Source organism: Hemicordylus capensis, chromosome 1 (genome assembly GCF_027244095.1).
Source record: "Hemicordylus capensis ecotype Gifberg chromosome 1, rHemCap1.1.pri, whole genome shotgun sequence".
In the NCBI taxonomy this organism is placed as follows: domain Eukaryota; kingdom Metazoa; phylum Chordata; class Lepidosauria; order Squamata; family Cordylidae; genus Hemicordylus; species Hemicordylus capensis.
In genome coordinates this window covers 458,928,307-458,955,694 of record NC_069657.1, presented here as the reverse complement: position 1 = coordinate 458,955,694, position 27,388 = coordinate 458,928,307, and the positions used below count along the sequence as shown (strand labels likewise).

Below are 27,388 nucleotides of genomic sequence, written 5' to 3'. Positions count from 1 at the left end.
GGCAGGGGGGAGAAGCGGTGGGGAAACTGGCCGATTTGAATTGCAGGTAGGGTCTCTCTCTCTCCCCCTCCCTCCACCACTTCCCCACCCTACCCCTCACCCCACTGCTACCCCAACCTCCCTCACCCCTCCCACCCCTTCCTCACCCCCAGCCCCACCCTCAACCCCCTCCCTCACCCCATCCCCACCCCTCCCTCACCCCCAGCCCCTCCCTCACCCCTCCCACCCCTCCCTCATCCCCTCCCACCCCTTCCTCACCCCCAGCCCCACCCTCAACCCCCTCCCTCACCCCATCCCCACCCCTCCCTCACCCCCAGCCCCTCCCTCACCCCTCCCACCCCTCCCTCACCCCCAGCCCCACCCTCACCCCTCCCACCCCTCCCTCACCCCCAGCCCCACCCTCACCCCTCCCACCCCTCCCTCATCCCCTCCCACCCCTCCCTCACCCCCAGCCCCTCCCTCACCCCTCCCACCCCTCCCTCATCCCCTCCCACCCCTCCCTCACCCCCAGCCCCACCCTCACCCCTCCCACCCCTCCCTCACCCCCAGCCCCACCCTCACCCCTCCCTCACCCCATCCCCACCCCTATCCCCACCCTCACCCTCAGCCCCACCCTCACCCCCAGCCCCACCCCCACTTGTTATGGACTTATTAGGTTTGAGTCATGTTACTGGTGTTGTATTATTCTGTTCTGGCTAAAATTGGTTCTTCCTTAAGTGGGATTATTTATGTATGTATTTATTTAATTATCTTTTTTGTGTTTTTGTACTCTGGTCTATGACCATAATAAAATTGGATTGGGAGTCGCCCCTTTCTCCGGAGGCCAAGCCCGGAAGGGCTGAGTAGCAGGGGCTGCCAGCTGTGAAGAGAGGGCCGGTGCCCGGCCGGCCTCAACGAGGATGTTTCCTTTTCCCACCATGGGGCAGCCCCAGGAGACAGTTCCTCTGAGTCACCTCACCAATGCCTTCCATTCGCCCCAAAGTCCAGCTCCATCTTTCACTGCAGCGTCCATCCAGTGTGTGCAAAGGGAAGCAGCTCCTGAACATGATGTACAGAACACGGAGCCAACGCTTAATCTACGAGATCGAGGACGACCTGATTGGAAAGCTAGCCAGATTGATGAACTAGTGGACAGGCTACTTCCTGGCTGTTGTATAGAAAAGAAAACCCCTTCCCATGGGCAAACGTCCTATATATCTGCACAGTCCTTCTTGGGAAATAAGTATGGTTTTGCAGATGTATTTAGTGTTTTGTGCTCATCTGATCTGTATGGACAGCATCCTAGCCCTCTCCAGAATGTATGCAAAAATCTTCAACGCTGGCCAGTTTTCGTTCAGTCTCGAGGTTTTAAAACCCTGAAATCAAGAGCAAGACGACTGCAGTCCACATCAGAACGATTAACAGAAACAGAAAATGTAGCACCCTCATTTGTAAAGGGTCTTCTGAGAGATCGAGGAACTGATTTTGAAAGTTTAGAGAAATGGATGAAAACAAAAAACATACCTGAAGTTCATCAAGATGCTTTTAAAACTGGGTTTGCAGAGGACTTTTTGAAATCACAGGCACTCTCACAGCGTACAAATGATTCCTCAAGACGAAACCGTTACATTCTGGTTCTTCTGATAATGCTTAGTATTTATGCTTTATTTAAAAACCCATATTTATCTGGTAAAGGCTCCTTTTCTGATACTGTGCGTTTCCGAGCAACTTCTGGGCTTGATGCAGCAGTGGACCCTATTCAGATGAAAAATGTCACCTTTGAACATATCAAAGGAGTTGAAGAAGCTAAGCAGGAGTTGCAGGAAGTGGTAGAATTCTTGAGAAATCCTGATAAATTCACCGTACTAGGAGGTAAACTTCCTAAAGGTATTCCTTTGGTGGGACCACCTGGTACTGGCAAAACCCTTCTTGCCAGAGCTGTGGCTGGAGAAGCTGATGTTCCATTCCATTATGCCTCTGGGTCTGAGTTTGATGAGATGTTTGTTGGTGTGGGAGCCAGTCGTATCAGAAATCTGTTTAGGGAGGCCAAAGCAAATGCACCTTGCGTTATATTCATTGATGAACTGGATTCTGTTGGTGGCAAAAGAATAGAGTCTCCAATGCATCCCTCGTCAAGGCAGACTATAAATCAGCTCCTTGCTGAAATGGATGGCTTTAAACCTAATGAAGGAGTCATTATCATTGGTGCAACAAACTTCCCCGAAGCGTTAGATAATGCTTTAATACGTCCTGGCCGCTTTGACATGCAAGTTACAGTGCCCAGACCAGATGTTAGGGGCCGAACAGAAATCCTGAAATGTTATCTTAATAAAATAAAGTATGATCAATCTATTGATGCAGAAATCATTGCAAGAGGTACAGTAGGATTTTCTGGAGCTGAGCTGGAAAACCTTGTGAATCAAGCTGCATTAAAAGCTGCTGTTGATGGGAAAGATATGGTTACTATGAAGGAACTAGAATTCTCAAAGGACAAAATTCTCATGGGCCTTGAGCGAAGAAGTGTAGAAATTGATGATAAGAATAAAACGCCTACTGCCTATCATGAGTCTGGGCTTGCCATCATTGCATCTTATACTAAAGATGCAATGCCAATTAACAAAGCAACAATTATGCCAAGAGGACCAACACTTGGACATGTATCTTTGCTACCAGAAAATGATAGATGGAGTGAAATTAGATCCCAGTTACTTGCGCAGATGGATGTTAGTATGGGAGGAAGAGTAGCAGAAGAGCTCATATTTGGAGGTGATCATATCAGCACAGGTGCTTCTAGTGATTTTGATAATGCTTCTAAAATAGCTACGCTTATGGTGACTAAGTTTGGAATGAGTGAGAAGCTTGGTGTCATGACCTACACAGATACAGGGAAACTCAGTCCTGAAACCAAGTCTGCAACTGAACAGGAAATAAGAACACTGTTAAAGGATTCGTACGAGCGGGCAAAGAATATCCTGAAGACCCATGCAAAAGAACACAAGAATTTAGCAGAAGCGTTACTGACCTATGAGACTTTGTATGCCAAAGAGATTCAGATTGTTCTAGAGGGGGGAAAACTGGACGTGAGATGATCGCTTCCTTGACAAGAAAGGTTCCAACTGATTACTCTGAAGAATGCAGCAGTCTCCTTATGCAGTGTAGCTTTCTTTTCCTCCTGATGTGTGTGTGGTAATAATCACATTTCTGAATAAAATTGGATTGGATTGGATTGGTTTGGATTTATTTAACATATGTATATATCGCCCCAAACCAAGGTGTCAGGGTGGTTCCCAACAAAGCAATAAACAAAACATTAAAATCAATTAAAATTCTAAAAACAAATGGACACAAATCAATAAACAGTATAAAATTTAAAAAGTTAAAAAGCCTGGGTAAAAAGATCAGACACTTTTTAAAAGCAAGAGAGACTCTTATTCCCACGGGAAGACCAGAGAAAGCCCGTCCCTGGGTGGCCACCAGATGACTTGGAGGTAGCCACAGGTTAGCCTCCCCTGATGTACGCAGTGGACGATGGGGATCATGCAGAAGAAGACGCTCTCCTAAATACTGTCGGCCGAGGCTGTTTAGGGCTTTATAGGTTATAACCAGCACTTTGTATTTTGCCCAGAAACTTATTGGCAGCCAGTGCAACTCCTGTAATATAGGAGTAATATGGTCTCTTTGAGATGACCCAGAGACCAACCTGGCTGCCGCATTTTGTACTAATTGTAGTTTTCGGACTACGTACAAAGGCAGCCCCACATAGAGCACATTGCAGTAATCATGTCTGGAGGTTACCAGCAAGTGTACTACTGTTCTGAAATCATGAACCTCAAGAAACAGACGCAGCTGGTGTATCAACCGAAGTTGATAAAAAAGCACTTCTGGCCTCTTCCTCACCCTGGGGAACCAGGGAAAGGTGTGAATCCAGAAGCACTCCCAGACTGCGTACCTGTTCCTTCTGAGGAAGTGTGACCCCATCTAGATCAATATTGCTTCCCAAGTGGACCCCACACAATGAGTACCTCCGTCTTGTCTAGATTCAGTCTCAGTTTGTTATCCCTCATCCAGCCCATTACTGCTTCCAAGTAGGCATTCAGGGAGGATATGCCTTCTCCTGATGATGTTGACATGGAGAAATAGATTTGGGTGTCATTAGCGTACTGATAGCACCCAGCACCAAATCTCCAGATGATCTTTCCCAACGGTTTCATGTAGATATTAAAAAGCATTGGAGACAGTATGGAGCCCTGAGGGACCCCATATAAACGCTTAGATTTTGAAGAGCAACAGTCTCCAAGCGACACCATCTGGAATCTGCCAGAAAGGTAGGAGCAGAACCACCGCAAAGCAGTGCCTCCCACCCCCAACTCCCTCAGACATTCCAGAAGGATACTATGGTCGATAGTATCGAAAGCCGCCGAGAGATCCAAAAGGACCAACAAAGTCACACTTCTTCTGTCAAGTCCTAATTGGAGATCATCCATCAGGCTGACCAAGGCAGTCTCCACCGCATAGCCCGTCTGAAAACCAGTTTGAAATGGGTCTAGATAATTAGTTTTCTCCAAGACCTCCTGGAGCTGGTGTTAGGAATTCTCTTTGGTGAGAGAAACCCTTTTTCATTATAGCAGAGTGCACAGAGGCACAACAAAGCGGAATTTAGTTAGGCATGCGTGTATGCTGAGAGTAAAGTAACTTGGAGCCAATTCATAGTTTCAAATCAATATATAAGGCATTTATTAAGGAACTCCATTCTAGATAGGAAAGTGAGGAGTTAGGATCTCTAATCTATCTATCTATCTGGATGCAGATGGATTCTGCATCTTCTCTGCACACATGGTGCAGGGAGAGGAGCTTGCCATGTTGCAAGGTAGAAGGAACAGGTAAAGGAGAGAGAGAGGAAGTTAATCCCTAAGAGTACCAATCTACATTTCAAAGGGATAGTGTCAGAGCAGTAGAGAAGGGATGACCAATGTCTTGAGCCTCTAGCCCTCTGACTCACTAGTCTGTCCTCCACTGTCTGAGACAAGAGATAGCGCAAAGTCCTTAACTTCCAACAGCTGGGAGGTCACCACCCTCTCAATCTCCTTGCCCAACTATGGGAGGTTGGAGACAGGCCTGTAGCTATTGAACTCTGAGGGGGTCCAAGGCAGGCTTCTTAAGAATAGGTCTAATAATTGCCTCCTTTAAACAAGGAGGCATGCTGCCCTCCGTCAGAAAGGTATTTTTAATTGCCACCAGGCTCTCCCCAACAACCCCCTTGCCAGATAATATAAGCCATGTTGGGCAAGGATCAAGCAGACAGGTGGCAGGACACACCGTTCCGAGCAGCTTGTCCACATCCTCAGGAGTCACAAACTGAAATTGATCCAGAGGAGTTACTGGAGACCTCTGCATCTGACACTGTGCTAACTGTGGAGTCTAAATCTAGATCGACTCGAATATGAGAGATTTCCAGTGCCTGCCTTCTCCCCCAAACAAAAGCCTGAAATGTGCCTTGCAAGGGGGTAGGTCTGAATTATGCTCTCCCAGTCTTCCTCCGGGAGCCTGGCTTCTTTCCTTCCTTGGCTCTCTTCTTTTGCTTTCTCTGCAAGGACCTTTTGCAATGAGGGAGAGGCGTCGTGCAAAGACCTGTGAGAGGAATCCTAGCTGAGAAGGTTTAACCTCAAGGAACAGGCCCCGCAGTTTTTGTAAAAGCAGGTCTCACGGATCGTGAAACCTGCCTCCAGCTCACCTCCCCTGACCTGCAGCCACAACAGCAGAGGCTGTGCTTGGCTTAACTCAGGGGTTCGCCAAGTTGCGCGGCCAGAAGTTGTTGGACTACAGCTCCCATCACCCCCTGCAAAATCAAAGGCTGGAGGTGATGGAGTTGTAGTTCAGCAACATCTGGAGACTACCATATTGAGAACCCCTAGCTTAATTTGTTCATGAATAGTCCCTACATTTCCACCCACCCACTGGAGAACCCCCTAATTCCAGAGGGTTAAGAAAGGGTCTCTTCACTCCAAAATCAAGAGATTGCATATCGAAATCCTGAGGTGTGGAAACCCAAGTTGCCTGGGTTTCTGGAGTCCACCGAGGGCAGTGAATTGGCATTTTTTGGTCCAGGGTTCAGTCTGGAGAGTCTTTATGGGTTCCCCAAACTACTCAAGGGTTCAATGCTTCATTCTCATGCAGAGCGGTGCTGGGCCCCAGCCTCCCTAGGAGCTCTGCTCTCTGACCCAGCGGCCTTTCCTCCCACTCCCAACATGGTTCCTAAGCTGGAAGGGGAAAGCACTCTCCGCATGCTTGCTTAGTGGCTGCTCTTCAGGATGGACTCTGGCCCCTGGAATACAGCTCTTCTTGCAGCAAATACGGGCTCTTGTGAGGCTACCAGGACTTTTTAAAAAGGTACAACCGGACACAAAATGTGTCGTTCCAAAATAAAATGTGTGCAGTTCAAACATTCAAGCCATGCAAGAGCTGAATTGTGTTAGATGTTGCCAAGAGTGCCTGGTAAGGACGGTCCAAGTGAAGCGAGTCCTCCAGACCTCCTCCAGGCTCCTCTGATCAAGCCCCCCCCATTTCTCCTCCCCCTGCCGAAGACGCTCTCCACAGTCTCCACAGCGACTCCCCACAGGGTCCAGGGCCCTCTTCGGCAGCACTGCTTCCAAATGCCCAGCTTGGAGGATTTCCTCCTACTCCCTGTAGGCTTCTTCGTGTGCTGGAAGGGGACTCTTTGCAGCCCAGCCGATGTGCACAGACCACAGACTGGGGAAAGGCCTGGCTGTGGGGGGCTGGAGCAAGAGCAAGAGCAAGAGCACTGACATTTATATACCGCTCTATAGCCGGAGCTCTCTAAGCGGTTTACAATGATTTTTTAGCATATTGCCCCCAACATTCTGGGTACTCATTTTACCGACCTCGGAAGGATGGAAGGCTGAGTCAACCTTGAGCCCCTGGTCAGGATCGAACTTGTAACCTTCTGGTTACAGGGTGGCAGTTTTTACCACTGCGCCACCAGGGGGGCCATGCATGCATATCACACACACACACACACACCACTCACATCCCATTGTGCAGTTCTGGGTTTTCCCTTCCTAGGGCCCCCCCTTCTTCTCCCCACCCCCTCCCATCTCCAAGCAGGCCAGTTGTTGTGGGCCTTGTAAAATGAGATACTTTGAACCCAGCGGGCTTGGAGGCAGCCTGGTGTCCCCAGCAGCAAAGGTCCTCCCTCCTTCCCCCTCCCTCCAGAGTCCCACCCCCCCACCACCACCTCCCATTCTCTGCCGGCTCCCCCTATAAATTGCGCCCTCCTTCCTGGCGGAGAGGGACACGTGATGGGCCCAGACTTCGGACCCTTTGGCCCTTCAGAAACTTTGACTCAGTTTCCCCTCCTGCAGCGTTTTCCTGTCAACACGGATGCTTTCGGAAACAGGGGTGTGCGTGTGTGAAGCGTGGAGACTTTCCTTCTGAGTATTTCTGACCTGAGATTGTTCTTGCAGCTCCAAGGCCAGGAGTTTTGCGTAGATCTGAAACAAATGGCATTTTAAATTAAAAGAGCGTAATCGCTTCTTTGGGCTTTGATCCTGCTGCAGAACCCTTGTTCTCTTCTATTTCCTAACCACATTCCTCTTCGTTGATATTAGAGTTGCCACTTTCCCCTTTCTCTTTGGAGGCAAGCACTGTGTCTCAGCAGCCACACCACAGGCAGAAACAGCAAATGTAGGGAACTGCCTTTTACAGAGTCAGACCTTTGGTCCATCTAGCTCAGGATTGTCTACTACACTGACTGGCAGCAGCTCAGGCTGAGGTTCCAGGCAGGAGTTCTTCGCAGCACTACCTGGAGATGCCGCCGGGGCCTCACCTGGGATCCTTCTGCATGAAAAGCAGAGGCTCCACCTCCATTATTCAGCACACTGAAAAAGCATGCCAAACGTTTTCCAGCACGGAGAGAGCTGCATCAGTTGGATTTCTGCCTGTATGTCATAGGAACATAGGAAGCTGCCATGTACTGAGCTCTCAGCCCTATCTTGGAAATATTTTACAGTGCTCACACATCAAGTCTCCCATTCAAATGCAACCAGAGCAGACTCCGCTTAGTTAAGGGGACAATGCATGCTTGCTACATAGGAGCATAGGAAGCTGCCTTATACCGAGTCAGATCCTTGGTCCATCTAGCTCAGTATTGTCTTCACAGATTGGCAGCGGCTTCTCCACAGTTGCAGGCAGGAATATTTTTTGCACAATTTAAAGCTGCAGAGGAGGAATTTACAGAGAGTCAGAAGCTGGAAGCTCTGTTCCTAAGCATGCCCCCCAGCTATAGCAATATAATTGGCCAATTGGAAGTCCACACCGCTCTAACCTTTGAGAGAGCAGTGGAAACCATGTCTTCTGAGGCAAACAGAAGAAAAGTTTTGAATTCTCGCTATGAAAATGAATTGGCAAGTAACTTTGCTCTTAAAGCAACAATTGGCCGTTCCAGAAGAAACCCAAGGTGGGGAGGGAATGCTGCAAGAGGAAACCGCATGGGGCCCCCACATTTGCATACAAAGAGGTCTGGCTTCGTTGCCAAGGAAACTCGGTCCAGAGAGAGAGGTCACATGACCGCCAGCAGGGAGACTGCTCCTGGAATGAGGCCAATTGGGACTAATGCCTTTAGATGTTTTCTGTGTAACCAATTTGGCCACAAGGTGGCGAACTGTCCCAAGAATCAGACAAGAAGAGTTGATTTTACTGAGAGAAATTTAAATAAGGACTTTAAGCGTACAAATACCAATAAGAATTTCGGTGCTTCACTGTTTCAAGGAGATGGAAAATTCATATTAGACAGTGGGTCCACAATTCATATCTCAAATCATTTGGATTTCTATACTGAACTGTTTGATATTCCTGAAGAGATTGTTCATTTGGGCAATAATACTACAATTAAAGCAAAGAAAAAAGGCAAAGGAATTTTGTATTGCAAGTTATTGGATGGATCAATTAATGAGGTTTTTGTGAGTTAAGTTTTGTATATTCCTGACTTCTCAAGCTCCTTGCTTTCAATATCCCAGCTAGAGAAACAAGGCTGTGGACTGTATATTAGAAATGGACAATGTATTGTTACCCAGAATGGAGAAGTTTGCCTTGTAGACTCTGAATGCAAAGGCCTGTACAGCGTGCAGGAACAACCTGTACCAAAGACAGACAGAGAGAGTCCAGCCCAGTCCAAACCTGAACATACCAGCCCAATGAAGTGAACCTTGGTCAGTCATGCCTGCATGAAAACTGCTTGCAGCTGTGGCATAGACGCCTGGGACACAGGAGCTATGAGTCAATCCAGAACATGAAGGAAAAGGGATTAGCTGATGGCATTGATTTTGTACCATGTGACATTGTGACTAACTGTGTTTGTTGTCTTGAGTCCAAAGCAGTTAACAAGCCATTTCCTAAGCAGAGTGAAAGGAAGACCAGAAGACCCCTGGAGCTGATCCACAGTGATATATCTGGACCACTACCAGCAACCATAGGTAATCAAAAATATTTCTTAACAATCACAGATGATTTCTCACGATATTCAGTTGTCTTTCTACTAAAGGAGAAATCACAGATGCTCGAGAAACTCCAGGACTACGTGGCCATGGAAAGCAACAAAGTTGGGTTGAAGCCAAAGATCTTGCACACAGACAATGGAGGAGAGTATATGTCCAGCGCCACACAGCAGTTCCTGAGAGAACATGGAATCATGCATCAAACCACGGTAGCTTACAACATGTCCCAAAATGGAGTCTCAGAAAGAAAGAATAGAAGTCTACTGGATATGGTAAGATGCATGCTTGCTGATGCACACCTCCCACAGAAACTCTGAGGAGAAGGCATCATGACTGCTACATACATACAAAACAGAATGCACACAAAGCCAATAGGAACGACACCATATGAACGTTGGCATGGTCATAAGCCGTCCATGACACATTTGCATGTCTTTGGAAGCACAGCTTACCCATACATCCCAAAGGAAAAAAGGACTAAGTTAGGGGCTAGGGCCACAAAAGGGATTTTTGTAGGCTACTCAGCTCAATCCAAAGGCTACAGAATTCTGGATCCTGACACCAACAGGATAACCATAAGCAGAGCGGTGTATTTTGATGAGAATGAAAGAGCTACACCTTCAGAGGGGGCCTACACTGAAGTAAGCAACCAGACCAAGCACCCTGATGACTGGATTATGCTTCCTGATCTCAGAGGAATTGAGGAGGAGGAGACAGCAGATCCAGATCCAACTACGCTCGACACAGAGACCCCCAGAGATCCACCAGATGCACCCGAGGTAATGGAAGGGACCACAGAGGGTGAGGTGAGGCGATCAATGCGCTCAACCAGAGGTGTCCCAGCCCCAAGACTGTCCTACCTCGCAAGAATGGCAGAACAACCAGAACCCTCATCATGGGAGGAAATATCCCAGCTACCACAACCAGAAGCCCAGGAGTGGAAACAAGCTGCAATTGAAGAGCTTGAGGCTCTACAGAAAAACAGAACCTGGACATACCTCAAGGTAGGAAGGTTATAGGCTGCAAATGGGTTTTCAAACTCAAACATGATGCTGATGGTGAGATTCAGCGCTACAAAGCCAGATTAGTAGTGAAAGGATATTCACAACAATATGGAGAAGATTATGATGAAACATTTGCACCAGTGGTCAAACATACCACAGTAGGCACTCTGTTAAGTATAGTTTCTAGCAAAGGAATGCATGTTGAACACCTAGATGTGAAAACTGCATTCTTGCATGGTGAACTAGAAGAGGACATTTACATGGAACAACCACCAGGTTTCTTAGAGAAAAGCAAAGAGGACCTTGTATGCAAACTGCAAACGAGCATTTATGGTTTAAAACAGGCTGCCAGAGCATGGAACACAAAACTGAATGATATGCTGCTTCAAGCAAATTTCAAAAGAAGTGAAGCTGATCCTTGCCTGTACACGGAATTCATAGATGGCAAATGGACTAACATTTTGGTGTATGTTGATGATTTGAGTCTTGCCTATGAGAATCCAGATGACAGCAAGGAAATAATGCATTATCTGAACAGAGATGTGGAAGTCAAGCAACTTGGCAACATTGCACACTACTTGGGCATTCAAGTACAAAGAGAGAAAGATGGAAGTTTCCTCATCAACCAAGAACAGAAAATTAAAGACCTGATAAACTTGCTCAGACTGGAAAATGCGAATCCTACACCAACTCCAATGGAAGTGAACTACATAAAGCAAGAAGATCAAACTGAGCCACTAGCTGACAACCACAGATATCGTGAAGCATTAGGTAAGCTTCTATATACAGTATTAGTACACTCAGTAGGCCAAATATTAGTACAGCAGTTGGCTTATTTTGCAGAAAGACTGCATCACCAACAGTCAAGGACTGGAATGCAATTAAGAGACTTGTTAGGTACCTAAAGGGTACTGCACACTTTAAGCTCAAGCTGCCAGCTAACAGTCAACCAAAACTAGAATACAAAGATGCAGACTGGGGTGGAGACCTAACAGAAAGGAAATCCACCAGCAGTCACATAATTTTCTCTGGAGATGGAGTCGTAAGCTGGTCAAGCACCAAGCAAGACATAAACAGCATCATACTGTAAACCAATGAAGCAGAGTATGTATCAGCTGCATAGGGCTGTCACGAGATACAATGGCTGTGTCAACTACTGAAAGATCTAGGTACAGAGGTACCACAGCCCATACCAGTGTATGAAGACAACCAAAGCTGCATTCAACTCTCCAAACAAGAAGATGTAAAGAGGCTTACCAAACATATTGATATGAAGTACCATGTAGTGAGAAATCTGCAAAAGGATGGACTAATCAAGCTGATCTACTGCCCAACCAATGAAATGCTTGCAGATCTACTCACTAAGCCACTACCAAGAACTTGCTTTGAAAAGCTGAGAGAGAAAATGAATCTTGTGAACTGAGTCACGAGACATCGAGAGGGGGTGTTGGAAGTGAAGGACTTTGCGCTATCTCTTGTCTCAGACAGTAGCGGACAGACTAGTGAGTCAGAGGGCTAGAGAGTCAAGACATTGGTCATCCCTTCTCCACTGCTCTGCCATTATCCCTTTGGAATTTAGATTGCTAATCTCACGGACACTTCCTCCTTCCTCTCTCCCTTCGCTTCCTGTCCCTTCTACCTTGTAACATGCAAGCAAGCTCCTCTCCCGTGCACCATGTGTGCAGAGATGCAGAATCCATTTGCATCCAGCTAGCTAGATGGATTAGAGATCCTATCTCTCCACTTTCCTATCTAGAATGGAGTTCCTCAATAAATGCCTTATATATTGATTTGAAACTATGAACTGGCTCCAAGTCACTTTACTCTCAGCATACACGCATGCCTAACTAAACTACTGCTGTGTTGTGCCCCTGTGCACCCTGCTATCATGAGAAAGGGATTCTCTTACCAGAGAGAATTCTGCTGCCTGAGATGCCTCACTTCTTGTGGGTCGGCTTTGTTCTCCAGGAGAGTAACACATTCCTCGCGCCGGTGCTGAGGGCTAGCTGGCTCTGGCACCAATGCCTTCTGCTTGCTTTTCCACTCCTCCAGCTTGTCTTTCCAGAAGCCCAGCTCCCAGCAGAGCCGTTCGGGTTGCTCAGTCATGAGGGGCCTCCCCGCCCGCCTCCGGCACCAATCCACTCGCCCTTGGTGCCTATAGCGCCGCCGCGCCCTCCTGCATACAACCGTCTGACTGTCATCAGTGTTCGTGTAGGTGGTCGCCGAGCCCTCTGAACTCCTGTCCTCCTCCTCCTCCTCCTCCCCCACTCCCCCGTGGATGACTCAAGCAGGGAGGAGGAGGAGAAGCAGCCCTCCGGCCAAAGGTCCAAGTCCAAAGGAGAGCGCTGTGCCTCTCCATCCGCGCATCACTCCCATGAGCCAGCAAAGCACAGGGGTTCCTTTCTCCTCTGGGGACCTCAATGTCCTCCCTGTCTGCCAACATGCTCACCTCCTCTGCTACTTCCACGTCATCTGCTGCCACGGCCATGTCTGCATCGGATGCCCTCGCTCGGTCCGAGGAGGGGGTGGCCCCACGCATCTTTGAGCACTGAGCTCCTCTCTTCTGGCCACTGTCCAAACTCCTTCTCCCCCCCCCCGCTGCCGCTCCTGTGGCCCCTTCTCCTCCATGCACTCCTGTGGTGGGGGGGGCCAGCAGGAATGGTGATGCCTCCCCTCCGCCCCTGTCCAGACGCACCAGTTGGCTGCCTCTGGTACTCCTGCCTCCTGCACCCCCTCACACTCTCGGCACCTCCGGTCACCCTCTCTAAGCCCAGGAAGAAGTCCTTGGGCAGGTGGCGGCGGATCCTGCCCGTGACTGGGCCCCTGTGGAAACACACCGCCGCCCTGTATTCTCCAGGCCAATCGCCCATCTCAGCCCACACTTTCTGAGGCGTGGTGAGCCCCTCCCTCTCCCTCTCCATGCTCATCTCCACACCTTCCGAGGGGATGCCCGTGGAACGCAGCGCCACTGTCACAGTCCTCGGGTCCACTGGCGACCTAGGAATCAAGTGGGAGCCCTCCAGCAGGTCCGGCCTCCGGTGATCGACAATCTTGGCCTGTGCCCAGAGGTGCTCCTGGGCCCCCCAGGCTCACATCCACCTCGGCAGAGCCGGGCTGCTGAATGATGCCCGCCCCGGGGAGGCGGGGAAGAGCCCAGCGCCTCCTCCACCCACGGAGGAAAGGCAAGCGGCTGGGGCTCTTGCGGGGTGGGGGGGGTGCCCCTCCTCGTGGCCTCCCTGTGCACCTCTCCCTCCTCCTCCGCTCCAGCCTTGCGCTCCACTGCACCGTAAGGAGGGGGTGGGTGAGGCTCCCTGCTTGCATCCTGGGAGCTCGCTTCTTCCCCTCCCGAAAGGGAGCCCAAGCCCTCCGCCCGCGGCGGGTCTTCTGGTCAATCCAGCCAAGTGGCCACTCTTTGCAAGTCCTCCTGCACCTCTTGAGCCCTGGCCAAATGGTCCCCCCCCCACGACCCCCTTGGGAGATGCCTGTTTGAGCAGCAGCAAAGTGACTCGCCGGCAGCGGGGCTTGTCGGAGCTGCCCGCTCTCCTCGGAGACCCTCCAGCTCCTGCGTTCCCTGGCACAGGTGCTGCTGCTGCTGCCCCTTTGGGGGCGCTGCTGGAGAAGTGCTTGGCTGCCCCTCGAGGGCTCTCGGCTGTCTCTGCAGCCTCACCACCGCCTGAGCCTTGATCTCTCTCTGCTGCCTCAACGCCTCCTGGAACCTCTCTGTGTCGGTCGGTGCCAAGATCAGGGGGGGGGGGGACGGGGAGGGACACTCTCCCACCACACGGTGCTCCTCAGAACCGACGGGACTGCCGGGAGGACCCTAACCCTATGGAAACTGAAGACGCCGCTCCTTCTGGGGTGGACTCTGGCCCGGGAGGGACAGCTGCCGCCGCCTCCTCTGTCACTGTCACTGTCTCTGCCACGGTCTCTGTTATCAATGCTGGTACCTCTCCCTCCACTGGAGCGGATGGAGGGGGCAGAGGGGGACTCCCCCTCTCCTGCTGGACCTTCCTCACCCTCACTCGGGCCTCCCCCTTCCAATGAGGGGCTGCGGGGACATTTCGGGGGGGGTGACCAAAGGAGTGCCATGCTGCGCCCCTGTCTTACTCCCAGACAACTCCACCTCCACTTCTTCCATCTCCTGCGTGTCTGTCCTCCTCCTCAAGCATCAGGGGGCATTTGAAAATGGAAACAGCCCCCCCCCCGCGCAGCAAGACTTCCATCGGCACTGGTGCGGGCTCTGGATGCGTGTCCATCTCTGAGAGACTGCTCAGCTTGTTGGAAGACTACTCTGTGAAGAGCAGACACATCTGGGGGAAGTGAGCAAGCTTTTCTAAGCATCTAGCCCTTCCCTCCTTCAAACCAACAAACAGGAGCAGGGGAGATTTTCAGGGGCTGGTTTCTCTTTAAGGGATAAGTCCTAGTCTCTGTGTGTGGGTTTGTCCCTGCAAGGGGTAGAAATTGCAAGGGTTAGCTAACTCCAGTGTTTGTTGATTGTCCCTGCCTGGAGGGGATGAAATCAGATAGGGCTAGGGGAGGCCCCACATTCCTTTGACTCACATCCTGTGTCAGTTGGAAGACTACTCTCTACATAAGAGGTTTAGGGCCGAGAGCATAGCGAACAGGAGTAGCAAACAGGACATCGGAGTTTTGCAGGAGTTTAGAGGGAAGTGTGCGGGGGGAGCCTGGAACAAGCCCCAGTGATCACAAGGAGACTGGTGGAGAAGAGGACATAAGTACAAATCCCTTCCTCATATTCTTGGGAAAGGCTGCTTGGACAGTAAATACCTGACCATTACAGCTGAGACCTATCCTTCTAATAAGCTAAATACTGTAAATAGACAACAAAAACTCTCAATGGACCTTCCAATGGGCCTCCCCATGTACCCAGGGAGCTGTCACTCACTGCCCAACAGAACTCAGGAAGCCTCAGGGGGCCTCAAGGGGGGAGACTGAAAATAAGACGGCTAATATGATAATGCCCTTATACAAAACTATGGTGCAACCACACTTGGAGTACTGCATACAATTCTGGTCACATCATCTTTAAAAGGACATTGTAGAACTGGGAAAGGTGCAGAAGAGGTCAACCAAGATGATCAGGGGCCTAGAGCACCTTTCTCATGAGGCAAGACTACAACACCTGGAGCTATTTAGTTTAGAAAAAAAGACAACTGCGGGGGAGATATGTTAGAGGTCTTCAAAATCATGCATGGTGTGGAGAAAGAGAAATTCTTCTCCCTCTCCCATAACACTAGAACCAGGGGTCATCCCATGAAATGGATTGCCAAAAAATCTAGGACCAACAAACGGAAGTACTTTTTCCACACAACACAAACTCAGCTTGTGGAATTCTCTGCCACAAGATGTGGTGACAGCCAACAACCTGGATGGCTTCAAGAGGGTTAGGGTTAGATAACATCATGAAGGAGAGGTCTATCAGCTACTAGTCAGAGGGCTACAGGTCACCTCTGGCCTCAAAGGCAGGATGCCTCCGAGTCCCAGTTGCAGGGGAGTAACGGGGGGGGACACGGCATGCCCTCAACTCCTGCCTGTAGGATTTCCAGCGGCATCTGGTGGGTCACTATGTGAAACAGGATGCTGGGCTAGATGGGCCTTCTTGGGCCTGATCCAGCAGGGCTGGTCTTATGGTTATAAAAATTCCATTGTGTAAAAGTTTGGGTAATACAATGGGTAAAGTTTGTTAAAGGGTTCCCGGTTTTAAACATTCCATTTGTAACAAACAGATTTACGTGGCAGGCACAGGAAACTCTTAACAGACATGTTGTTAGGGTGAATGTTGTAAGCACAACACCTAAGCCATTGAAACAACGTCTAGTTAAATCCAAACTATACAATGATAAATGTCAGGGGAAGGATTGTTCCATCTGTGAGGAGGGTGAAGGGTGATGCGAGGTGAAGGGGACACTGTATAAGACAGAATCTGTGGAATGTCCAGCATTTTATATTAGGGGGGAAGGAAGACGGTTGATGAAAATATATGAACAGCATTTGGCTGATTTGCAGCACAATAAAAATAAAACTAAAATGTGGGTGATGCACATGAGGGGAAAACATCAAGGAGAAGTAATACTGGCAGTTGAAAGGAATTTGAGATGTAAGAATAAAGCAGCAATGTTTATAGAGCAATTGCAACCAAATATTGAGGTAAAAGAGATGAAAGAATCCATGTCACTGAATTAACGAGGTTTGCTCATTTGTTTCTACTTTTGTATTTAAGGGTTAGGTGTTTCCTGCTGATATGTGTAAAAGAGCAACAATAAGGGTGTCTTATGAGTGAGTGAAAGGGATTGCCTGTGAGTGGACAGATGCTACAGAACTGAGCCAGACAGGCACTGCTTTGCGGTGGTTCCGCTCCTACCTCTTGGACAGATTCCAGATGGTGTCAGTTGGAGACCCTAACCGGCTCTTCAAAATCTGAGCTTAAGTATGGTGTCCCTCAAGGCTCCATACTTTCTCCAATGCTTTTTAACATCTACATGAAACTGCTGGGAGAGATCATCAGGGGATTTGGAGCTGGGTGTTACCAGTACGCTGACGACACCCAGATCTACTTCTGCATGTCAACTGCTTCAGGAGTTGGCATATCCTCCCTAAATGCCTGCCTGGAAGCAGTAATGGGCTGGATGAGGGAGAATAAACTGAAGCTGAATCCAGACGAGACGGAGGTACTTATTGTGCGGGGTCAGAACTCTAGAGACTATTTTGATCTGCCTGTTCTAGGTAGGGTCACACTTCCCCAAAAGGAACAGGTTTGGTGTCTGGGAGTACTTCTGGATCAACGTCTCTCCTTGGTTTCTCAGGCTGAGGTGAAGCCAGGGGTGCTTTCTATCAGCTCTGGCCGATACGCCAGCTGCGCCCATTTCTCGAGATCAATGACCTCAAAACAGTGGTACATTTGTTAGTAACCTCCAGACTTGACTTCTGTAATGCACTCTGTGTGGGGCAGCCTTTGTACGTAGTCCGGAAACTTCATTTGGTTCAGAATGCTGCCAATAGGTTTCTGGGCAAAATACAAAGTGCTAGTTATCCTATACCATAAAAGCCTTAAGCGTGCAGCCGTGCTGCCCGTGTCTTTTTGGGCCGTTCTGAGCATGCGCGGAGCGCATGCTCAGATCGGCCCAAAAAGACACGGCCGCCCAGACACCGACGGCCATCTTCTTTTGAATATTGTGAAGAACGTCTAAGGGCTAAAATGCCCTATTAAATTGCCCCTGCGGCTGCCGCCGCCAACCGTCCGCCCCCCCTACAAGCTTTAAACCCCCACCCCCACATTTAAGGGCCAAAACGGACCTTGAAAATGCCCCCGTGTTTTCTCCAAAACGGCCCCTAAAAATGGCCACACGGCTATCGCCGCCAACCGCCCGCCCAGCTGCCGAAACCTGCTTACCCCACACACAACTCTCATTCCCGGGAAAACGTCCTTAAATCGTTAGCCTAGCCAACGTAGCGAAGGAGAGAGGAGCTCGCATGCAGACCTCCTCACTCCTGAAAGCCTCTTCCTGTACTGGCGCTTTGGATAAAAAGGACGCAAGAGGTGTCCTTTTCGGTCAAAGCGGCAGTACGGGATGAGGCTTTAAGGAGTGGGGAGCTCGGCATGTGAGTTCCTCTCTCCTTCTCTACTAACTATGCCAGGACGTGGACCCGGGGAGAAGAGGTCTCGGCAGCTGGGAGGGTGGGCGGTGGCATTTTGAAGGGCCGTTTAAGCCCCTAAACGTAAGAGGGTGGTGGAAGGGAGGACTCAACCAGCTGGGAGGGCAAGCGGGCGGCGGAGGGAGGGACGTGACGCAGGGCAGAAGAGGTCTCGGCAGCTGGGAGGGCAGAAGCTGGGTTGCTGCCAACAGCCCCAGGGACATGTTCAAGGGCCGTTTTTGCCCTTACACGCGGGGCTTGGAGCTTAATGTGCACAAGACAGCTTGGTCAGCGGCAACAGCAGGAGGTGTATTTCAATTCGCCCTTTCAGCCCTTACATGTGGCGGGGGGGGGGGAGGAGGACTCAGCCAGCTGTGAGGACCGACTGCCAGAACACACAGTTTCACAAGCACTGCAGCTTCCATTTCCTCACCCTTTCCCTGGCCAGCCAATCACATTCAGAGAAATCCCCCCCCCCTTCCAAGTACGGGCGGGAAAACAGCCTGGATAAATAGCAACTGCGCGCAGCAGCCCAGTTGACTAACGGTCTCCACTTTGTCACCGTTAGAGCAGCTTATTTCGAGAGCGAAACACAACACTTACTACAGGCACTTCATTGCCAAAATTTACTCAAAACATCCAGGAGCGGCTTTCTATTACTGAATTTCAACCAGATACTGCCAGGAGCCAAAACTCCCTGAAGGGAGTCAGCACACCGACCGGGAGGGAAGCCCTCAGAACCAGAAAAAATTCATTTCCACTCACAGTGGAATAAGCATTGATCTTTTATTTAGCAAGCTCAAAAAACAGAGCACCACACGTTGATTACTACTGTCACCAAATTGCCAAGAGATACTAACGGGTACCTTGATATTACACCAAACTCAAAAATCTCTGAGGGGAGACAGCACACCAACCTACACGGTAGCCCTCACAACCAGAGACAATTCCTTTCCACTCACAGAGAACTAACCTGCAATATTATTCTTAAAAAGCTGTGAAGTGAAAATTGATGACTGCACATTTAGTAGTTTAACACACACACCCCCCATAAAAAAGGGTGAAGGAAAAATAGGAGAAAGAGACAGATAGAGAAGGAGGACAGGAAACAGACTGCTTGAAAAATACAAAAAGAAAAGAAAAACCACACTGCTTTAAATTTAGACCAGCAGCTGCAGCAAGATAAATTGACAGACTAACACTGTGAGTCTCCTGCCATTACTCTTTAATGCAACAGGAACAGTGAGTATCTGTCACCATCCATCAAAAAAAGGAAAAATAAAAAAATATATATATATATGCTGGGGTGCAGAAAAGATAAAGGATAAATTTTAAAAACAAAGATTTAGAAACCACTTCTCACTGCTGCTCTAGGGAGTAGATTCAAAACTCAGTACAAAGTGAACTCACTGCACAACATATTTTAATAGAAAATACTTCTCAACACTGCTTTTGGGATTATACCCACGATAGATAAGACAGTGAGAAAATTGCCTAAATTGAGGAGGAAAGCAGAAGGGGCACAACACTCCAACATTTCAGCAGCTGCAAACAGAGGGGGGGGGGGAAGGAATAAGAAAGACATACACAAAAGTTAGCCCTGAGAACTACCCAAAGAGTGGGAAAATTATAATTACACCAGAACCACTGACTTCGCCATACAGGCCATACTATAACGCAGCAGAGCGCAGATTACAAATTACTCCACCCTAAACCACTTTGGCATAAATCCTCATCCCACTGCTCAGGGAAAAAAGGGGTAGCCAGAGCCTGCTTCAGCAAGCAAGAGACATAGAAAACCAATATTATTCCTGATACCAGCAACCTGAAAAGAAGCACATACCTTAAACCAGAGTTAGAAGGAAATAAAACAAAAAACACAACCCTTGCTGTAGAGGAGATACAGATCAAACAAACATAACTACACAACCCTACTAGCGCCCGTTATTTTAACGGGCTTAAAAATACTAGTAACTTATAAAGCCGTAAACGGCTTAGGCCCTGGGTATTTAAGAGAGCGTCTTCTCCACTATGAGCCCCACCGCCCACTGAGGTCATCTGCGGAGGTCCGTCTCCAGTTACCGCCAACGCGTTTGGTGGCTACACAGAGACGGGCCTTCTTGGCTGCTGCCCCGAGATGCACTCCCTGCTGCGATACGATCCTCCCCATCTCTGGCAATTTTCAAAAAACACATCTCTTCAACCAGGCTTTCTCAGCTTTTTAAAACTTGTTTTTAAATTGTTCTGATTATTTAATTGTTGTTTTATGATGTTTTTAGTTGTTAATCATTGTTTTTATGCTTTATCATTTTTGTTTTAATTATTAACTGATTTTAATGGTGTTTTAATGTAAACCGCCCTGAGCCTTCTGGAAGGGCGGTATAAAAGTTGTAATAATAATTTAAAAATAATAAATAAATAAATAAGAGATGACATTCTAACAGTCCAGAAAAATCAAAGATTAACAAATCACCAGGGCGAGATGGCAAGAGCTCACATGTTGCCAACCTCCTTGCAAATATATATATAACTTATCCCTACAGTCAGACTCTGTACCAGAGGACTGGAAAGTAGCCAAGGTAACACAGATTTTCAAAAAGGAATCTGGGGGTGATCTGGGAAATTACAGGTCAGCTAGCTTAACATCTGTGCCAGGCAAATTGATGGAAAGCATTCTAATAAAAGCCCTGCTGGATCAGGCCCAAGGCCCAACCAGTCCAGCATCGTGTTTCACAGTGGCCCACCAGGTTATTTTAAGAATAAAATTGTTAAACATACAGGACAAACCCTGCTGAAAGAGAACCAGCATGGCTTCTGCAAAGGTAAATCTTGTCTCACAAACCTTTTGGAGTTCTTTGAGAGTATCAACAAGTGATACATTTGACATAGTCTACCTGGACTTCCAAAAAGCTTTCAACAAAGTTCCTCATCAAAGACTCCTGAGGAAACTTAGCAGTCATGGGATAAGGAGACAAACACATGTGTGGATTGCTCACTGGTTGAAGGACAGGAAACAGAGGATAGGTATGAATGGAGAGTTTTCACAATGGAGGGAAGTCAGAAGTGGGGTCCCCCAGGGCTCTGTACTGGGACCGGTGCTCAACTTGTTTATAAATGATCTAGAAGCAGGGGTAGCCAGTGAAGTGGCCAAATTTGCAGATGACACCCAACTATTTAGGGTAGTGATTGCAAAACTGATTTCAAGGCACTCCAAAAGGATCTCTCCAAACTATGTGAGTGGGTGACAAAATGGCAAATATGGTTCAATGCTGGCAAGTGTGAAGTGATGCTTATCCCAACTTCAAGTATATGTTGATGGGGCCTGAGCCGTCAGTGACTGTGCAGGAGAGGGATCTTGGGCTCATAGTAGACAGCTCGTTGAAAGTGTCGACTCAAAGCGCGGCAGCTGTGAAAAAGGCCGAAAATATAGTATGGCCCCATTCAGACTACCATGTACAGTTCTGGACACTATACCTCAAAGGACGTTATAGAACTGGAAAAGGTGCAGAAGAGGCAACCAAGATAAGGCATAAAACACATTCCTTACGAGACACAGCTATAGCATCTGGGGCTTTTTAGTTGAGAAACAAGGTGACTATGGGAAGACATGATAGAGGTCTATAAAATCATGTTGTCTGGCCAGAAAGACATGATATCCCTAAATGTTGCCAAGTTTGATTGATAGCAAAATTGGGCAACAAATACTAATTTCTGCGTAGCGGGTTCAGGTTGTGGAAAAGGGGCTCCAGTTCACTCTGTGCCGTATAGGTTGATACTGCTAGTTCCCATTCTAATTGTCCTGTTGCAGGATGTTTACTCCCTTGTTCTCTATTTGCTGGTCTGACTGTATCAAGAAAGACTAATTGCTGAACAGATCCTCTGTCATAAGGCAAGTGCACTTTCAACATGATGGCAGCCTGGCATGATGCTGAATTTTGTGCATAACTTTGGGCTATTTTGCAAATTTCAGAAACTCGAAAAACAAATGGCTAAGCAATACAGAAGGAATAGCAGTGGCAGGGAGAGTTCTCATGTTTTACGGCATGTCCACACACCCCAGGAAAGCACCATTCCAGAAACAATGGGTGTCTAGCCACATGCTTATTTGGGCTCACGAAGCGAAGGTATTTTTGCCATTTAGGCCTCCAAAATGGCTTATGCACCTCTGGGGGCACAGATTTTCCACTCAGACTAAACCAAAAGTCCCCCACAGCTCTGTGTTTGTGTCACTGAATAAACCAATTCCATAGTAAAACATGGGATTTGGGTGGCAGGGAACAACTCTGTTGGTGCAGGAGCACATCTCTCTCCTACACACACAAACACACACACACACACACACTAGTGTGGGCAACTGAACCAAAGTTTGTGTGCGTACATGTACAGCGTTAATCAAGAAGATGGTTTCCTGTTATTTGGTGAGGACAGGACAATGGTATCGCCACCAGCAGCTGTTGCGGCCACTGTGCTTCTAGTACTTCAGAGGAGGATTTGCCACAGACTGTGCCTCTGGCATTTGACCTCTGAGATGATCTCCAAACACTTCCCAATCGTGGAATCACAAACCACCCAGGTCCTCACTCAAAATCTCAATCAAGCAAGGTAGTTTATCTCAACAGACGTTTAGGAAACACCAACAATGACCTTTTGAAGACATGATGCATCCTTGACAATGTTTCTGACAGATGGAGGGAGGCAGCGGGTGGCCGGTGCCCAGCTCTTGGGAGCCACCATTGGCAGTGCTGAAGCAACACTCCACCCCCAGCAGTGGAGCGGCGTTTTCCACCGTAGCAGAAGGCCACAAGACGTCCCCATTCATGCTCTGCCTTGCCTTCAGGGTTTCCATTTGGCCAAGCAGAGCACCATAGGAGCCACGTTTCCAGAGACAGCCGTTTCCAACCTCCAAAGCTGTCAGACACAGGGTGGGCATCAGGTTCCGAAACTCACATTTAACATCTGCTTTTCCAGCAGCCAACACTGATTTAGTAGACATTGTAAACAAGTCATGAAATTGAAACCCGCAGCTCCAAAGAGGAAGGGATCAACTAACAGGAGGAAAGCTAAACAAGCACAGGGAAATAGTGGCCTTTCTGCTAGAACAGGTGCAGAGAAGGGATCTCTCCGATGGAACAAATGGACCTAGATGTGGAGGAAGCCCAGGCCTGCCTTCCATTTCCCCCTCACTCAGCTCTTGAGCCAGGCTCCTTCAAGCGGGCAGCTTGGACCATCTGTTATCGTGCACCACTCACTGGGCTCTCATTGCAACAGGCGTGTTTATGGCCAAGTTCTCTCACAAAGAGCAAATGACCTGGCAACCCCCTACCTGGACCGTATGACTTCAGGCGGGGGCTCACATGATCAAATATTCCTCCAGACCAAAATTCCTGCCATCCAGAGAACCAGCCTGTCAGGCTAGATTCCTTCTCTGCGACACCTCATTCTGAGCAGGGATTTTCTTTTCTAACGAAGGACTGCTCAATCACGCAAGCGTCAGAAGCAGCACAGTCCAGACACAAGCCTGCCGCCTCAGCTATGATCTGTGCGACCTGGACGGCCACGAACGGGATGTCCTCTCTCCATTGCATGTCAGCATGTGCTGTGCAAAACAGCTGAGGCCTCCATGCCGAACGCCCTTTGGCAAGAGCCAGCGGGCTATCTTCAGACACCTAGATGAGGATTTCCTTGCAAAGCAGCACAGCCCGGAGCAAAGCTGGCTTCTCGGGGGTTTCCAGGGGAAAGACTACAGGGAGGGACTGGGACTGGTTAGCATTCAGAAGTGGCAGCAGCAGCAGCAGCAGCAGGGGGTCCCCGGGCAAGAGAGATTTGGCTAATACAAATGGCTTCAAGAGGAAGCGGGGAGGAGGAGGAGGAGGAGGAGGAGGCGGCTGAGCTCCGGGAGCTGAGAAGTCAGATGGAACAGGCTTCCCGGAGACCAGCTCCTGGCTTCCTCTCAGGGCAGCTGCTAACATGCTCAACACTGAACAGAACAAAACAAACGAACATTGGCAAGTCCTGCAGCCTCCTGGCCCAAGCACAGTGTCGAGGGCTGGGCCTGACCCCGCTTGCAGCCAGCCAGCTCCCGCAGCCACCGCCAAGCCCTTCCAGGACCACCAGACGCCTCTCTGGACTGGAAGCCAAGAGCTGTTCTCTGGTCTGTGGCAGGCAGGTGCTTCCGATTATGTCCGGAGTTGGTAATCTAGGGCAGGAAAAGCAAGATGGGAGGAAGGGACTCTGAATGTCCCTTGAAGTCTCTGCTCCTCCCCCCCCCCCGCTTTGGCTCCCCTGGATCTGCCCAGAGGGTCTAGACTGCACTCAGCACACCCCTGGGGGGCCTGCGAGGTGGAGGGAGGGGCAGCCGCTAAGCACCAGCTCTCTCCAGCCCCTTCCCACCCAAGAACAGCTCACCCGCCCCATGGCCCCTCCCTGGCAGCTTTCCAAGTCATGGGGAGGGGAAAGCACTTACCCCCGTTCTGGGTGATGTAGCGCACCCAAGGCAACGCCTGATAGCCACTCTTCTCAATGATCTTCAAGTAGCGGACCTGCAAGAAGGAAGGAGTTACCCTGATAGGGGACGGGGGCCAACGCCCTAAGCTGGAAAGGGGGGGATTCCCCCACTACACATAACGGTCCTCCTGGGTGGGGATCGGTGTTCCCCCTCACAGGGATGCCCAGATGTTGTTGACTACAGCTCCCAGAAGGCCCAGCTGCAATGGCTTTTGCTGGGGAATCATGGGAGTTGTAGTCATCAACATCTGGGAATCCCAGTGAGAGGGAACACTGGTGGGGGTGACTGGGGCCAGGGAGAACATAGGAAGCTGCCACATACTGAGTCAGACCATTGGTCTATCTAGCTCAGTATTGTCTTCACAGACTGGCAGCGGCTTCTCCAAGGTTGCAGGCAGCAATCTCTCTCACCCCCATCTTGGAGCTGCTGCCAGGGCGGGAACTTGGAACCTTCTGCTCTTCCCAGAGCAGCTCCATCCCCTAAGAGGCAAAAAATCTTGCAGTGCTCACACATCAGGTCTCCCATTCAGATGCAACCAGGGCAGACCCTGCTTAGCTATGGGGACAAGTCATGCTTGCTCCCACAAGACCAGCTCTCCTCTCCAGGAGAGACACCCTTCTACTGAAATGGAACCCGGAGCACTCCCAGTGGGGCTGGATCCCCTCTGCCACATTTAGCTTGGCTGTCAGTGATAAAACCCTGAAAAGGGGGGGTGGGGGTGGGGAGAAGGCCCAGAGGTCAAGAGACACCCACCTGGATCCCAGAGGTGGTGAAATAGGGGATTTCAAACTTCACACTGATGGGTGGCTTCCCCTCCTTGTCCTCAGCTTCCACACTGGGGAGTCCGAAGTGGGCCCGCATCAGGTACTCCTTCCCACCCTGCAGGCAGCAGAGGGAGGGGGGAGGTCAGTCCCTGCATCCCTCATCCAACTCTCAGACAGGACACACCTCTGCGCAAGAAGCAGCAATTTCCCGAGAGCAGGTCACAGCACACATCAAATGTGGTCTCTAAGTCGGCTCAAAAATGAAAGATTTTGTCTGTCTCTTAGAAGCATCACAGTGGTCAACCACTAGTTCCAGGTCCAAGGTCAGGAAAGGAGGGGACCAGATTCGTCCTCTCATGACCCTAAACAACTCAGCTGACTGTGGATCGTGTCCACTGCCCTATTGAGTTCATTGTTCCAAACCTCCACCAGGGCATCAACAGGATCAATCCTAAAGCCAGCAGAACCAACCCTAAAACCTTCTAAAGTTTCTTGGAATTCTAGTGGATCCAATAGTCTTCTCGGGCGGATCATCCCAACAGGTCCTTCACTCCTCCAGAGGTGGACTGTGACTGCAGACTGAACCTCAGCCAGATGGTGTTCCGTCCATGACAATGGGGAAGTCACAGGAGCCCCCACCGGGGAACGCCTCCCTGATCAGAGAGTGAAAGACTAAGTCTTTCCCAGGGCTCCATACTGTCTCCAATGTTGTTTAATATCTACATGAAACTGCTGGGAGAGATCATCAGGAGATTTGGTGCAGGGTGCTACCAGTATGCAGATGACACCCAAATCTATTTCTCCATGTCAGCATCACTGGGAGAGGGCATAACCTCCCTAAATGCCTACCTGGAGTCGGTGATGGGCTGGATGAGGGATAACAAACTGAGCCTGAATCTGGCTAAGACGGAGGTACTCATTGTCTGGGGTCGGAACTCGAGAGATGATTTTGATCTGCCTGTTCTGGATGGGGTCACACTTCCCCAGAAGGAACAGGTACGCAGTCTAGGGGTGCTTCTGGATCCGAGCCTTTCCCTGGTGTCCCAGGTTGAGGCAGTGGCCAGAAGTGCCTTCTATCAGCTTCGGCTGATACGCCAGCTGCGTCCGTTTCTTGAGGTGAACGACCTCAAAACAGGTTAGGGGCGGGGGGGGGGGCGGATTTCTCAAGAGGTGATTGGTTGGCCGGGGAAAGGGTGAGGAAATGGCGGCTGCACTCCGCTCCACGAGCTGGGCTTGCAGGCAACTTGGCTTGTGCTTTTGCAACGGTGTGTTCTGGCAGCCCGTCCTCCCGGCTGGCTGAGTCCTCCTCCCCCCCCCGCCATGTTAAAGGGCTGGAAGGGCCCATTGAAATGCCCCCGCGGCTGTTGCCGCCAACCGGCAGCCCGCCCTCCCAGCTGAGGGCCCAAACGGCCCAGGAACATGCCCCCGCGGCTGCCGCTGGCAAACAACTGCCCGCCCTCCCAGCTGCCGAGACCTTTTCTGCCCGTGGCCACGTCCTTTGTTCGACTGCATGAGCAACGTAGAGGAGGAGAGAGGCGCTCGCTTGCAGAGCTGCTCACTCCTTAAAGCCTCTTTCTGTCCTGGCGCTTTGGCCGCAAAGGACGGCTATTGCGAGTCTATCTGCAAGCGAGCGCCTCTCTCCTTCTCTGCGTTGCTCATGCAATCGATTAACGGACGTGGCCTCGGGCACAAGTGATCTGGCATGGGTGAGGAGGTCTCGGCAGCTGGGGGGGCGGGCGGTTGGCGGCGGCAGCCGCGGGGGCATTTTCATGGGCCTTTTTGGCCCTTAAACGTGGGGCTTGGGGTTTCTTGTGCAAATTTCAGCTTGGAGGGCGGGCGGCCATTCGGCGGCGGTGGCCGAGGGGCCATTTAAATGAGCCGCTTTGGTCTGCCCTTACAATCAACACGGTCTGTCCTTAAATTTTGGTAAAGAGGGCCGCCCGTGTCTGGGCGGCCGTCTCTTTTTCGGCAGTA

At 49.8% G+C, this 27,388-nt stretch overlaps 1 protein-coding gene and 2 long non-coding RNA genes across 3 annotated transcripts in view; 1 reads left to right on the top strand and 2 right to left on the bottom strand.

Moving 5' to 3' along the window:
* Positions 1 to 20,467, bottom strand: part of LOC128325813 (uncharacterized) — a 28,129-nt gene extending 7,662 nt beyond the window's left edge. The window contains exon 1 of the long non-coding RNA XR_008307650.1: positions 19,989 to 20,467. This is a non-coding gene — a long non-coding RNA (uncharacterized LOC128325813). The remainder of the gene's footprint in view (positions 1 to 19,988) is intronic.
* Positions 624 to 3,205, top strand: LOC128325759 (ATP-dependent zinc metalloprotease YME1L1-like). The gene has a single exon (XM_053251487.1). It carries the CDS (start codon positions 900 to 902, stop codon positions 3,066 to 3,068), a length of 2,169 nt encoding a protein of 722 aa, XP_053107462.1. The 5' UTR covers positions 624 to 899; the 3' UTR covers positions 3,069 to 3,205.
* Positions 20,468 to 22,732: 2,265 nt separating the features above from the next.
* On the bottom strand, positions 22,733 to 25,810 carry LOC128325807 (uncharacterized). The gene is made up of 3 exons (XR_008307647.1): positions 25,404 to 25,810; positions 24,609 to 24,684; positions 22,733 to 24,341 (listed from the first exon to the last, which is right to left on the bottom strand). It is a non-coding gene; the product is annotated as an uncharacterized LOC128325807 (long non-coding RNA).
* Between the last annotated feature and the right edge of the window lie 1,578 nt (positions 25,811 to 27,388).